This window comes from Phoenix dactylifera, chromosome 5, assembly GCF_009389715.1.
Source record: "Phoenix dactylifera cultivar Barhee BC4 chromosome 5, palm_55x_up_171113_PBpolish2nd_filt_p, whole genome shotgun sequence".
Classification (NCBI taxonomy): Eukaryota; Viridiplantae; Streptophyta; class Magnoliopsida; order Arecales; family Arecaceae; genus Phoenix; species Phoenix dactylifera.
The window spans coordinates 14,325,561-14,340,276 of record NC_052396.1 but is presented as its reverse complement, the minus strand read 5'-3'; the positions used below and the strand labels follow the sequence as shown (position 1 = coordinate 14,340,276).

At 35.5% G+C, this 14,716-nt stretch overlaps 1 protein-coding gene across 1 annotated transcript; it reads right to left on the bottom strand.

Moving 5' to 3' along the window:
* Positions 1-442: 442 nt before the first annotated feature.
* LOC103703831 (exosome complex component RRP4 homolog) lies at positions 443-14,053 on the bottom strand. The gene is made up of 8 exons (XM_039126867.1): positions 13,911-14,053; positions 9,110-9,297; positions 8,390-8,491; positions 7,818-7,863; positions 7,555-7,644; positions 5,983-6,048; positions 4,851-4,919; positions 443-983 (listed from the first exon to the last, which is right to left on the bottom strand). The coding sequence occupies exons 2-8, from the start codon at positions 9,262-9,264 to the stop codon at positions 531-533; spliced, it is 981 nt and encodes a 326-aa protein (XP_038982795.1). The 5' UTR covers positions 9,265-9,297; positions 13,911-14,053; the 3' UTR covers positions 443-530.
* Between the last annotated feature and the right edge of the window lie 663 nt (positions 14,054-14,716).

Here is a 14,716-nt window from a genome sequence, read left to right as displayed (position 1 = left end):
TAAATGCATTCATTAGCTAATAATCAATGGATGGTAGCTGTGACAAAAATGGTAGATGGACAATGAATCCAAATAATTGTTGGGACAAGAACACCTGTTCACTCAAGTTGATTAATTTGTTGGCCTTCTGGTTTTCAGCGTAAAATTTGATGCTACAAAACAACAGCATCCCACCCTCCCCAGTATGCATAATCCATGGTGAAGAAATATGTCCAATTCTCTCAATTTCATCAAAGCACTTCTTATCAATAGAACTCCATATAGAGCAGAAAGCTTCAAGTTGAAAAGGTCTCTTTCTCCGTCCCATTCATGGAAGGTGCTCAAAGCCCTTTACCACTATTATAGGGGTATGAGATGAAAGAATCTTTATTCCGAATCATAAGGAACTGCTGTCCGAATCATAACGAACAATTAAAGAAAGGAAAGTTGCATGCAAAAGATCTGTAGGGAATGTATTCATTATTATAGGGAATGTGTCCTTCCTATGGAAGGAATCAGCTGAAATCCAGTGCATGAGTCTCAACCTGCACTCAGCCCTTCTTCCTTAACAATGATATTCTGCGTTGGACCTCTCTCTCTACAATCTGGACATAAAATTCTGGTCCTAGCATGTCTTTTATCTCGATATTTGAAGAGAAACCAGCTTCGGTGGTGTCTATGATTGCTTCAACTGTTAGAATGAAGCCCAGAGCAGATAGCAAACGGACAGCATTGGCAATCCTACATATGTGATGTCTTACTTCCAGAGGAGTGAAAGTCCACTCTTGCTCTTCGTCATCAATCTTATTGGATTTGCTAATTTCTGGTCTCCTTTCTTGGTCGTCAAGCATGTCATGCTCTCCAGTTTTCAAGTGCTCACCCACCCAAACGAAGCCATTGCATCCAAGAATCAAGTCGACGCCATATTGCTCCAGATGGTGGAAGTGTTGCTTACGCCGCTTCACTAAATATGCTGGGACTGTAAGCAATTGACCCCTCTCAAGCTGCCAAAAGAAAGCCATCGCCAAACCATTGGATATTAAATTTTATTCCAAGAGAATCTATTGACAACACAGTGTTCAACCAAAAGAAAAATAAGTGATAAAGAAACAATTATTAGAATTATCATGGATTACTTAGATTAAAGTAAAATTAATAACTTTTCAGCAAACTTGGCAGAATACTGTCTAAACATGGTACAAGAGTTTCATGCATCCAAAGGCAGACAGAAACAATGTCATGTATCTATAGTAATGCTAGCATATCTAGAGATCTCAAACATAAAGGAAGTGTATAGTTTTTCAATGGTAGACATGAAAGACTAGAAAAATAAACCAAGACTCATTGAAAAATGGGTATTCCTTGGTGTGCGTAATTATTATAGACCCGTGTGTTGCAAGTTGCGCCATGATTACATTTTTTTTTTGATGTATTTAACCTATGTCAAATCTCCAGTTTACTTTTTTCTTAGTCTTGCAATCTTATAAATATCTCTCCCCATCCTTAGTTTCTGACCTATGATATAAATCTTTATATGCTTTAAAACTAACCTTTGGTACTGCCTTCTTAACTTCTTTCTTAGCCATCTAATAGCTTTCATACACTTCTCTATTTCTACATATTAGTAATCATCTATAACACTTTCTTTTAGCCTTAACCGCCAACTGAACTTTCTAAATCCACCACCAAGATTCCTTATCGGATGCCTCTTTTCCCTTGGATTCTCCTAATATCTTTAGAACCACTTTCTTAATACTGTTAGTCATGTCTTCCTACATGGTATTAATTTTTCCATATAGATTCTATTTTCCTTCCTTCAACATTCTATCCTTAACCATTTGTTTCTCTCCTCGCAAATTTTATCATCTATCCTTGAATTCTTATTTCTTTAGTTATTCTCTTCCATTTTCTAATATATACATCCAAAACTACCAATCTATGTTGGGTGGTCAAACTCTTATCCTTTATAACCTTACAATCTTTACACGAAACTTAATTAATTTTTCTAGTCAGGAAGAAATCTATCTGACTAGTATAATGCATATTTTTAAAAGTTATCATATAAGATTCCTTGTTAAAGCAGGTGTTAGCTAATACTAGGTCATATGCCATTGCAAACTCCAAAATAGCATTTCATTCTTTGTTTATATCTTCGAAGTTGTACCCTCCATGCATCCTCTTAAAACCTACATTATATTTCCTCATATGTCCATTCAAATTTCCTCTTGAAACCTACATTATATTTCCTCATATGTCCATTCAAATTTCCTCTTGAAACCTACATTATATTTCCTCATATGTCCATTCAAATTTCCTCCAATAAATATCTTTTCTCCACTAGAAATCTCTTAAACTAATCCATCCATGTCCTCTCAAAAGCGTTGCTTTGTAGCGTCATCCAGTCCTACTTGAGAAGAATAAGCATTAATGATATTAATAGACTCCTCAAATAACATCAATTTTATCGAGATTATTCTACCTCCTACTCTCTTAATATCTATAACCTCATCTTTTATTCTTATCTACAATAATTTCTACTCCATTTTTATTCCTATCTTTCCCTGTATCCAAAGTTTATCACCTACCTTACCAACTTCCTTCGTTTTGTCTCTTGCAAGCAAGCTATGCTAACTCTCCTCCTAACTATTGTACCTACTAGTTTCAACAATTTTCTTATCAAGGATCCTATATTCCAAGTTGCTAAACATATCCTACTTTCCTAGACTAATTTCTTTACCCACATCTATCTATTAAAATGTGAGAACCCTTGCTTACTTCTTATCACATCCGTGTACCGATGTAACTAACATGTCGCTTCTAAGGAATATCCTAGTTAACCCTTGCCCACTTTTTAGCAAACCCGGGATCCGATGGAGCATATTGCTAATAGAGAATGCCCCAATAGTTTTCTTAGAATTCAATCTCATATGATGTGGCTATAGTTTTATACTAGGTGTCAACACTACCGCAACCCTTCTTTATCCAGGCTTGGGACCGTCTCCGCACAAATTATAGGTAAGCATTAGGCAGAGCTTGGAGCATCCAAATACCCCTGTAATGAACAACTGAAATTCACCACCTATGCACACCTTCCTTTCTTAGTGACCACCAAAATCCTTTCTTGTTACTCATCATCCGTCTTATATAGACACTTCAATCTTTAGAATTGTATGGAGTGCTGACATTTCTAGACACCTGGACAGGACAAGAACAAGGATACTAAGTTCTCTAGAACAGAAGTATCCAACTCATATCAGAAAGAAGTTTGGCATTTGGCTTGGCTTTTTAGAGTATCCTATTTAAGGGCACTCCAATGAAAAATTGTTAATTTCTTGTGCGTAACAATACTAATTTCAATATTTTGATACTTATAGTGAAGTGTCACAACTTTTTTCTTTCATTATCGTTATAAAGCATAAGTGAAATTTAATCTAATAAAAAGCATCTTCTATGGTTAACATAGTCTAGTAATTTGATTATATTGAGATATACATTTTTATATATTTGTATAATCTTCCCAGTGCTTCACCTCATCTTTTAGTTGTTGTTGAAGAATAGTAAAGTTTAGGTTACCTAGACACCTGGCCCTTTTCAGTGTTTAGTTGTAAATTTGAAATTGAAACCAAGCATTTTGGTTTTGGCAACAACCAGTCCAAAACTTAATTGTTTTGTATTTTTCATCCAGAACTGACTTATAGGTTCAAATACATCTATAAATGGGCTACTGTGCTATTTTTCATTTCCTTGAATTGTAGTAAGCATTTTTTAAAGATTTAGCTCACAGTTTTGCAAGTTTTGAGAATATTCGAATTATTTTGATGTTGAGTTCTAGAAGAATATAGATAAAAGTAGACCTTTTTCACACAAGATTGAACACCTCAGACCCTAGATCTCATAGACATGCAGATGGTCATTTATCAAATAATAAAATGGTAAGTTACACTCAACAATAATGTGAAACATAGTATTTTTTTCATTGTATTGATTTTCAAAAGTTCTTTTGCTAGCATGAATCCACCAGAAAATACACAAAATGTCACAAACAATGTAACAACTCAAAAATGGTGTGATGTTTTCTTTATTGTCTTGTAAACTTTTCTTACTTTTGGAAACAATAGAAACCACAGAAGTTTCAAACGTTAATGCGCATCACCTGAAGACTAAACCAAAACCAAGTTCTTGAACCTCACTTGGCATTGGTGCCCAACGTTTGGTATTGGTATCAAACATTCAAGTTGATGACAATCTGCATCATTAACTTTCTTGGCATAAATCCACAGGTTCTCTGAGATTACCGTCATTTTTAGAATCATTGTCAAATCATCCATTTTGTTCAGCCACATAATATGGCTCGTAAATTAACTATGTATAATCAGTGTGATTATATATTTATATACATCACATTTACTCTAGTAAATGGGTACCGCCACTATCCTGATTGATTAGCATTTCCCTTCAAAATCACATTAACCAAATTAACCCAGTTCTCTCACCAAACATAGTAGTTCGTCAGTCCTAATCTCTTTTATTCTTAAGAGAAAAATAATTAAACAAATAATTAACAGCCTCCTCATAACTATATGGGACAAGCTCTATGAATCCTCCTTAACTTTATATCAAAAGCAACACCGCAACAAGCATTATTCTGTCTCAGAAAAGAAAATATACCAATAACCCATCCTTGTTTAACATGTGTTTCCCACAAAACATGTGAACATAGTAAATCATTCTGCACTGGTCAAATAAGAATGTGCCATTTTTCTGATGTTGTGATTTAATTTTTCAAAGAGTTAGGTCATATTCCAAACGTATTTTTATTTAAAACTTTTAAGCTTTGTAAGGGAAAACAGGAATATTAAAGGACAATATACCTTTCCATACTTTTGGCTTCTAGCTTGAAGGTGCAAACTTCCATCATGCTGGAAGCCACGAACTTCAGCCTGAGAGTTATATATGAACAATGAAAAAAAGCAAACAATCAACTACCATTGATCATACTGATTACCAGCAACACCAAAAGCTAATAGCAAATCTTGACACTGATAGTCCAACAATATTCTGCAATGAAACATCTGTAAGATGTCCGTGCATATGGTTGCAGTTCATGCAGTTGGCTTAGGATATAGGAATCTAGATATTAACCCATTCAAATCCAGGACCAGAATGTAGACATAGTAACCTGCTAAGAGATGAGATCAGGCTAGTTCACTCCTGCATTCCTAGTTTTCTGACCCATAAAGTTCAACCTTATATTTGTATATTGTAGGCTTCCTTGTTCCCATGCAAGAGAAGGTCCTATGGTGTGTGTACGGTTGTTACACAACAGAGAATCAAGTTGAATGCCACATTGACTATAGAAATAAATCCTTCAAAAATTAAAACGTATTAAATTCTCTAATAATGAAAGGAAGTATATGGGATGTAACTTTATTAGAAATACAAGAGAAAATAAAAACTTAGTCAAAATTAACAGCCAGGAGATGATCATTTTGGTACAATGCATCTATCAAGATGAACAAAAGAATATATAACTATAGTAGGATGGGTGACACGGAATGGTGCTAGTAGAGTGTCTTCTGATGGTTGAGTGTATTTGATACTGCTCCATAATCAAAGCAGCATGATTCTAAAGTACCATAATGGCTTAATTATTGCAATGTCTTGTTTCGACTTTTTTAGCATATTTGCATTAGAAGTAACTTATGAAATCAAAGGGTTGATTCTATTGAAGTAAACTCTGTTTAAGTTGCTAATATCCCAGTAGGGAAAAAATAATTGCATCAAATACTAAAGAAAGCAAAACCGCAACTGTTCAGCAATGCTAGCACTCTAAATATCATCGTAGACCAATCCAAAAATATCACGTTCTCAATCACATAATTGATCCAAGTGTGCTTCTTTTCTTCAAGCATATGGAACAATTCTGTATAAAAATGCTGTAAAATAACTTAAAAGAAACAATTTTGCAAAATTTGCATAGCAGCAAAGGGCATAAATACTTACACAAATTACGTCATTTTCTTCAAAGATACTACGCATGTTGAGTTCATCAACAGCAGTTCTCCGCCTCTAGCAGTTACACAAAAAAATATAATAACAAATATCAGCACCAGGCAACCATAAAGGCCAGATATAATTTCAATGCAATCAACAAGACTAACCGACCTCAAGAAGTAATAAAAAATAGGCAGTGACTCAGAAAAAGAAAAACTCATAGAGTGCAATAGTACAAGGTAAATAAAGATGGAATTCATTATCAACTAACAACAGTCATCTCTTTAATGCAATGACATGGTAGATGCAATTTGCTTACCTGGAACTCTGCAATACATCACCAATGAGCAAACACAGCTCGTTCATAAGAAAAGATTAGCAAATATAGCAATTGTTATCGCAGTCAACATCCATTAACTCACCTAGAATGACCTAAAATTTCCTTAATAATTGAGTCATCATATTGAAATATATTATCAGATTCATGTACTCTTCATAATTATTTCATTTCAATGATTCTAATCCTTTTTCTCCAAAAGAAAATAATAACAATGATGAAAAATAGGTCTCATCTTCAGACAACAATTTACGCACTTACACAATTTTCCTTACAGGTTAAGAAGTTTTGAACTTTTGTGTATTTGTGCATTCTTTTTTGTGGCTTGTAAAAGCCAGTGATATTGGTAGGCAACTGAATTGCCTGATTATTCTAACCACAGGATAAAACTATTAATATGTCCATCTTGGATGATCTTTTAAACAACAAACATAAAACATGATGGCCGACTTTAATTCAATCTTCCTTTTTATATAACAACTCTAATCTGCAAATTTTTTTCTTTATTAGCATTTTCCACAACCTTCAGTGTTCAAAAATTGTATTTAGAATTTTTCCTAGGTGAGGCTATTAAACAGTTCATGAGCTCCAGATTAAAAATTTTAATGATGTAGACATACTAAAATGGAGGGACAACACACTACAAGCACAGAACACGACAAAACAAATTTGTTTGTCATTTCCTTTAATACGAAATTATTACATAAATCTTGCCACAGATATCTCATGAGAAATCCCCATAAACTCAAGCCATAAATTATATTCTACAACATGGGTAGACAGAAAAAGTATGGAGCTGTTAGGAATTGTTAAGCTGGTCAACATTCTCAGAGTTTTTTTTTGAGAAAACACAATTTTAGAGAGAGTTATATCATTGTTGTTACTTCTGAGGGTAGAGGAATCTTCAGCAAGTCATACACCAAAATAAATAAGAGTTTCTAATTCTCACCCACCTCAGAACTTGAAAATCAAGGGCAAGATAAAATAAGAGTTGTCTGCAGAGTTTCTAACTTCATGACTTTAAAATAATTAATAAAATCAGCTAAATCATCACACTAAGTAGCATGAATTACCTATATTTGAGTTTGATTTCTCAAACATGTCGAATGCGACTAAACTTTTAACTAATAGTTTCCAACTTTCTTGTTATAAAGCATCTGTCCCATGTCATGAATTTTACATGGACATTCTTTGAAAGGCTTATTTTTTGATTCATGAAAAATAAAATAAGATGTCATTTTTACCTGGATACCATCTGGCAAATTCATAGATGAAAGCATCAATACTGCATCTTGACTGAAATTAATCTCCAATCTCCAACGTTTAAAAGCGATCTTGAAAAAGCAAAAAATGAAACAATCAGTCAAAGCATAAACAGAACATAATGAATCAACAAAGACCTTAGGAGGCAATTTGCATGAATCAACAACAATGACACAGAAATCAACAGCACATTGTTTCAATTTATTAATAGGGGAGAAAACTAGAAATAGCATAAAAAGGAGACCTCAATGACACGGCCAACGATAATATCTCCAACCTCTGGCTTGTACCTGCAAAAACAAGCATTCAGTCTCATGAGGCCTAATGAAGTTTCAAGGTTCGGAGTTATCATAATATATGTAGATAAAAAGGGATAGATGATTCGACTAGTTCCCAAAGTATATGACTCAAAATGAGAGATAGGATAGCACTTAAGGATTATTGGAATTATTTGGTTTAGGGAGAATTTTAACAACATATCTCACAAATTTTGAGAAGAAAATTAATTTAGTCAACAAATTGAAAGGAGCTTATCTCAGCCAATATGCTGAGTAAATTTTGAGATGAAACTCTCAAAGTCATCAAATCAGCTCATTAATAAAGTGGTTCGGCAGCTATTATTAGATTCAAATAAGAACTCAGCTTTAGGCATATGAAGCTTCAAGAAAAAAAAATTTACGTAATTTTGTAGCTTTTTCGAACATGTTGACCACCGAGATTGGTGCACATTCCATATTTTGAAACCTAAACCAATTTTAGAAAACACAGAAAAAATATATTTGAAACTGATACTAAAGGGCATGGATGTATGAGTACCTGGCTCTTAGAGCACGTACATAAACCAGTTTATTTACTCGCTCCACCACACCACACAAAGTGGCAACCACTTGACCATCAAGTTCTGACGTCCCATGCCCCCTGATCGTATCATAGAGATGAAGGCAACGATGAGATTTAAAGTCAATATATTAAGAAAAAATAGTGTGAGTCGGATAGCACTACCAAGGTGGAACTAAAAAGGAAAACAGTACGGATAGGTAAAAAAAGTTGAAAGATAAGAAAGGAAATACTATTCAGGTTGCCCATATTAAAGATATTAAGTTAATAACAAAAGATCCACATCGTGTGCCAAGTCATTCCAAGAATGAATTAAGACAAAAGATAGAGCAAAGAGAAAATAACACAAGAAATAGTCATACAAACACACCAGAAAATGCAAACAACATATACAAAATGATCATATGCAAGAAACCTAACATGAGGAGAAACTTCTCTTGCTTGGTTTCCATTAGTTTGTATAAAGACTAAGAAAAAGGACCAAAAAATGTCCAAGAAAATCATAACAGACAAAAGCAAAAATAGAAGCATAAAGGATACAACAGTAGAAGAAGTATAAAATTAATATCAGAAACCTGCTTCACAAAATTCTTTCCTAAAACAAAAGATAATGAAAATGAAATTAAAAAGAGGATGAAAATAAACCATTGGGTGTAAGGAGGAAAGAAAAGAAAAGAAAATTGTGGCTTCTTATCTTACTTGAGAATACCGTCTTCATTGTTGACAGGGATTGTGTCAGCAATGGTGACCGAGGAAGAAGCAGCAGCTTGAGAAGCAAGGTCCTGAAGCTGCTGGAGAGCCACCTGCAGCCTTACCCTCTGGGTTTGGTTAAGTGACAGCTGCAAATCTCTCATTTTCAAAAATTCTTTGATTCCTTTCAACTCCCTCTGCACAATGACAGACCTTTAGTCCTTCAATATGTAAGGCAAACTGCTTCAAATGGCTAACAGGGTTGCTCATTAAGATCCCAAGTGCAGCTAATAATAAATTCTAACTTGAAGGATGTTGATACAGCATCTAGAATACAAAAGAAGGCCAAAACAACAAAGGAGAAGTAAAGCTCATAACTCGCTCCTTAGCTAGCAAGAAGCATGCCTTTTGATGGTAATAACCAAAACACTGCCCTGGAAGTGTTGGCGAGATTAGCTTCTCATATTATGTGAAAGTTTCAAAACATGGAAAAAGTACAGACCACAAATCCATGTAGACTATTCAATCAATAAAACATACTTAGCATTGATGCTAGCAAATCTTGCACAAATTAATATGCAATAAATGGAAACATATGAATACTAAAAGAAAAGAAAATCAATTTAATCTCTTTTATATTTGAGAAGAATGATAAAGAAGGCCATGAAGAATTCAAGGGAAGGGGTGCTTGTGAGAAGCTCATAATGTCTGCTTTATATTAAAGTCAGTTAAAAGATAATAAAATTTAAAGAACAGAAGCAGGGGATTCTGAAAGGTTTCCACTCATAGCAAAAGAAGCGGAGAAGTTTAGCAGAAAGGGGAGCCTCAAGTCAGCCAGTTCTTGGATCAACAACCTAGGGATGTGGAGAGGCCCCATGCCAGCTGTAGAAATCCCAGTTATAGAGAGAAAAGGAAGAAAGAGGAAGGAGGTGAAAACCTAAAAGTAACAGAAGCCAAGGGAGAGGAGGAAAACCCTAGCAAAACCCAACATTTAGCTTTTTGGTACAAACTCTAAATTTAGTTGGAGGAACATGTGTGACATCTATTCAAAAAAATTAGCAGTGAAGGGTGGTACAAGTGAAAAAGTAAAATAGTTAGAACAATTACAGCAAGGCCTACTGACATCAATTAAAATAACCTTTATAACTGTTATACAAATACTGTACAAAAAATTAACTCAAATGTTTTCAGATTTTTCAAGGAAAAAAAGTTTTCCAAATAATTTCCTGCAACCAAACCAAGGTTTGCTATAACAATACAAGGTATCATACCAGTACCCCGCCAATATGATATGGTATGCCAAGTAAAATGCAGTATAGCTCATGTACCGACATAGGTTCGGGAGACCCTTTTCTCCTGCCCAATCATCATTAGAAACCAAGTGGTATAGGTCGGTATAACATGAAACTAGTCTAACTTGGGTTTCTTGGGTACCCTTTACCACGCATTGATAGCTCTGTGGTAGTCTTGGTTTGATGAATCATTTTTCTGATTCTAAGTTTTTTTTAATTCACATATTAAGCATTCAAAAAAGTCACTAGTCCTTTTACTCTTTTTTCTTCGTCCTAAGTTTAATTATCATTTGCTGGAAAATAAAAATAAATTCTTCAGCATCTCTTGTTATATAAGACTCTCATTACTTCATTTACTGGAAATTGCATATTTCATCTCATGCTAGAAATTTGTTGCTTCAATATGGTTTAATGTAGTTTAGCTATTAAATTAATGGTCACTTCTCACTACAATGTGTAGATTTGGTAGCAATTGCAATTTCCAATAGAAAGATGATCATAAATGAGTTTACTTAACTTCTGAATTGACCTTCATTATTTGGTGCAGCTATTTTGTGGCAGCAGTCATCTTGCAAAGCTCATGGAATCTTTTATTAGCTTCCGTGGATTTATATGCTCTTCTAGTCAAGCACTGCTTGAGGAACCCCTTTGAGCTCTTCTTTTTCACCATTAATGACGGGGTAAGAAAAAATTGAGTACATTTTCATACATGATAAGATGTTCAGAAATAATATATAAATACTTTATAATTGATTTCATCTATATATATCCTTCCTGATGCTTAAGATATTCTGTTTCAAGTATCTTAAATCTATGCTTAGATCTGTATATTGGTCTCCATTTGCATATCTCTCCCGTTCGCTTATTTCCTTAAGTCATATAACTTTATTGCCCCTCCTCTCTTTTTGACCACGTAAGCCCCATGATTTTAATCATAGCAACATAATGGATTGCTGAGATTAAAAAGAACAAAGGCATGCCTTTTTGCGCCAGGGCTTCACTTCAAGGCACAGAAAGTATGTGTTTTTTCTGTGTCTAAGTAAAGTCACTCATCTCAAGGAAGGCAAGGTGCTAAGGTTGCAGCCTTGGTGCGCCTTGCACCTTAGGTGCACCTTTAACAACTTTGAATTTTGTATTTGTTTTAAAATTTAGGAAGAAAGAATTTTGACACCATTATCTCAAAAAACAAGCAGGATGCTCTTATTTTTTTTATTCTAACATAGCCCATGTGCCAAAACAAGGTAGGTCTCGAAGTGCAGGCTATTGTCCTTTTTAAACAATAGGTCTCAAAGTCAAGGCTAATGTCCTTGTTTAAACACACGTGCCCACAAATATAAGAGGATCCTCATCCAATTTTTAGTACAACATAGTTTCAGTAGGGGGTGTTTAATGTCAGGCTTGCATGAGCTTTCTTCCATTTTCAGAAGCAACTTCAAAGCACTCCCTTCTTGGGAGTGACACGGGCAGCAGAAATCAGGGTCTTCTATTTAGTTCTGTTTGGAGAAATTCCACTCTTGCAGATCACCTCACATATGATTGGCATCAGCTTGCTCTACCTAGTATATGAATCAATGAAGCCTCGGGTGTGAAACCAACCCTCGTCATCTTGTCAAAAACCTTCAAAAAGTTTTGAGGGTTTCCTTTGCGTTACTATGGTATAAGTCACAACATTCCGAGGACATCCAAGGGCATGCATCTCATCAAGAATAGCATCATCCATTCAAAAAATTTTCTCCATGAAACACAATTAAATCAGACTAGTATATGTGGTCACACAAGGATAAAAACAAAATGCTTTCATTTCCTCCATAGTCCATTGAGCCTCTTAAAATTTTCGTGCTTTGCACCGCTCAGCATTAAACCTACCTGGATTGATATGTATCTCATTCCTTAGCTCTAGAAAGGCATCATACGTGTCCTTAACAGTCGTCTCCATACGCAAGGTATCCAAGACTACATTCATGGCTAAAGCATCTTTTTTAACACAGAATTTCTCTATGTTATGAAAGGTCTTTATGGCTTAATTCTATCTAAAGGCTCTAGCAAGCCTTCTCGTCACTTTTATCATCATTGATAGTGAGATGAAACCCCAAGCCAAACCATCTCAACAATCAATCCCCACATCACATCAAAGCACTTTCATTTTTCTAGATGCCAACCATCATGTCCTAAGAGTCAAAAGAATGTCTATAGCCTATTTTAGTACCAGGACATATGAAGAAACCATATGTTGGAATCCAATCACCGCTAAACCTCTTCAAAATCTTATCAACCAAACCCTTTGAGATTTTGACAAAGCAATAATCAAGCATTCCAAATACCGCTTCAGGAGACACAAATTTGGATTTCGAAATCCTACTAATATTGTCAAGATCAACATTTTTAACAGCATGATACAAAACTCTAACATCAGCCGTGCAATCATGGGCCCTCCTATTATTGATAATCCAATGTTTTAAAACCTAGGCCATTGATCAAACCCTGGAAAGAAACAGGGTCACAGGTCACCGATTCGACCGTTAGGTCACCTGGAATTGAACCACGACATCATGACGACATAATAAATATATTAATTGTTAATTATTTGTATATGAGAAAAGTAAATTAAGATTATAAATATATGCAGAAAAAATATAAAGAATGATAGTTGTTAGCATTTTTCTTATATACTTTTACTACTCTTTAATCTTTATTATTACATGGTATTATAATAATGCAAAATATCATTGCATCACTGTGAATGGAGAGTCCTAACCGAATTAGTTTAGGTAAAATAGTTTCAATTCATTGAACTACATTGGGGTTTTCTCTCATATATCATAACTCATCAATTAAAGAGCTGATTCATAATAAGGTAATAAACAAACTTAACTAACGGCACTGATTCATTGAACTAGTTAAATATATATAAGGGAGGAGGGAAGAGATAGAATCGGAGTTATTCATGGAGAGTCGAGCGATGGTGAGAACCAATTGCAATTAGGTCAGAATCAGACCACGTCATGATTCTGAGCAAGATGAGAGCTAGCCATTTACTAAAACAAAAAAGGGGCATGGGACATGTTAATGCATGTTAGGGTTCTTCAAGTCACTGAAGCATCAACTCAGAGGCATTTAGAGAATAACTAACACCGAAAAAAGGGAAAAGTCGACAGCTTTCAAGCAAGAAAAGAGTTCGTCATTTGTACCAACATGTAAACGGCGTCACTATGCATCGTTATAGTTCCAGGGCAACAGGTGGGTATTACGATTCCACCAGGGAAAGCTTGGGGGAGACGAAAAAACAAAGGAGAGAAGAAGAAGAAGAAGATTTGAAAAGAAAGAAGGACTGACAAACCTGTGATTGGGTACGAAGTTTAGCGGATAAAAAGAAAAAGAAAAAGAAAAAGAATTGGAAGTTGACATCCTCCCAGCAGCGCATCGGAAGACGGCAGTGGGGACTTCACAAGGGAAGCAAAAGAAGTGGAGGGAATGAAGCAAATGAGTAAATACGAGAGAGGGAGAGAGAGAGCGCACACCTGGTGGATGGCGCCGGGGCGGCGCCGGCCGTCTTCCGCGGTCGTTTGTTGACCACCCTCCCTCCGCACCGTGAAGGAAGAAGGAGCGCCGCAGCGTCGGAGCGAGAGAGAATGAACGTAGTCGAACGAGATCCCACTGTGAAATGGACGTTGTTTTTATATCAGAAAAAAAACTGGCCTGTTCGAGCAATAAAACTGGGTTCCAACGGGCCCGTTTAACTGGGGCTTTCAATAACATGAGAAAAACAAATCCTTTGGGTTAAGGACCTTTTGCCCTTATTGCCATTAAAAGCCAGGTCTGTGGTGAGGCATTGAGTGCAAGATTTCTTGAGTCAATAACCTGTTGATCTAGTGGTGTTTTAATTTTATGTCACCTAAGTCTTGCATGTAAATCCTAGCTGATCCAACGCTGTCGGATTACAAATTTGAGATCTTTAGGCATAAGCTGTCACTAATCTTGCAAACTATTTATATGAGGATCCATGCGGACATGTATTTAGTCCCACATTAGTTAGTCGCTGAGTAGATCTTGCGTACTTATATAGGATTGAGAAAGTCCCGAGTTATAACAAATGATATTAGAACGGACTCGGCCCATAACGTATGTGGAATAGAGGATACTGCAGCATTGGTCCATTAGGGCTGCAGCATGGATCCATTGAACCTGACCACAGACCGATCGTGGTGCTTGTGATTAGATTTGAATGAAATTGAATCATTATCCTGACGAGGACATCAAGGCTTAAACAAGATTCATTAGGGCTGATCACAGGCCGATTGTAGTGCTTGCGATTAGATTTGAATCG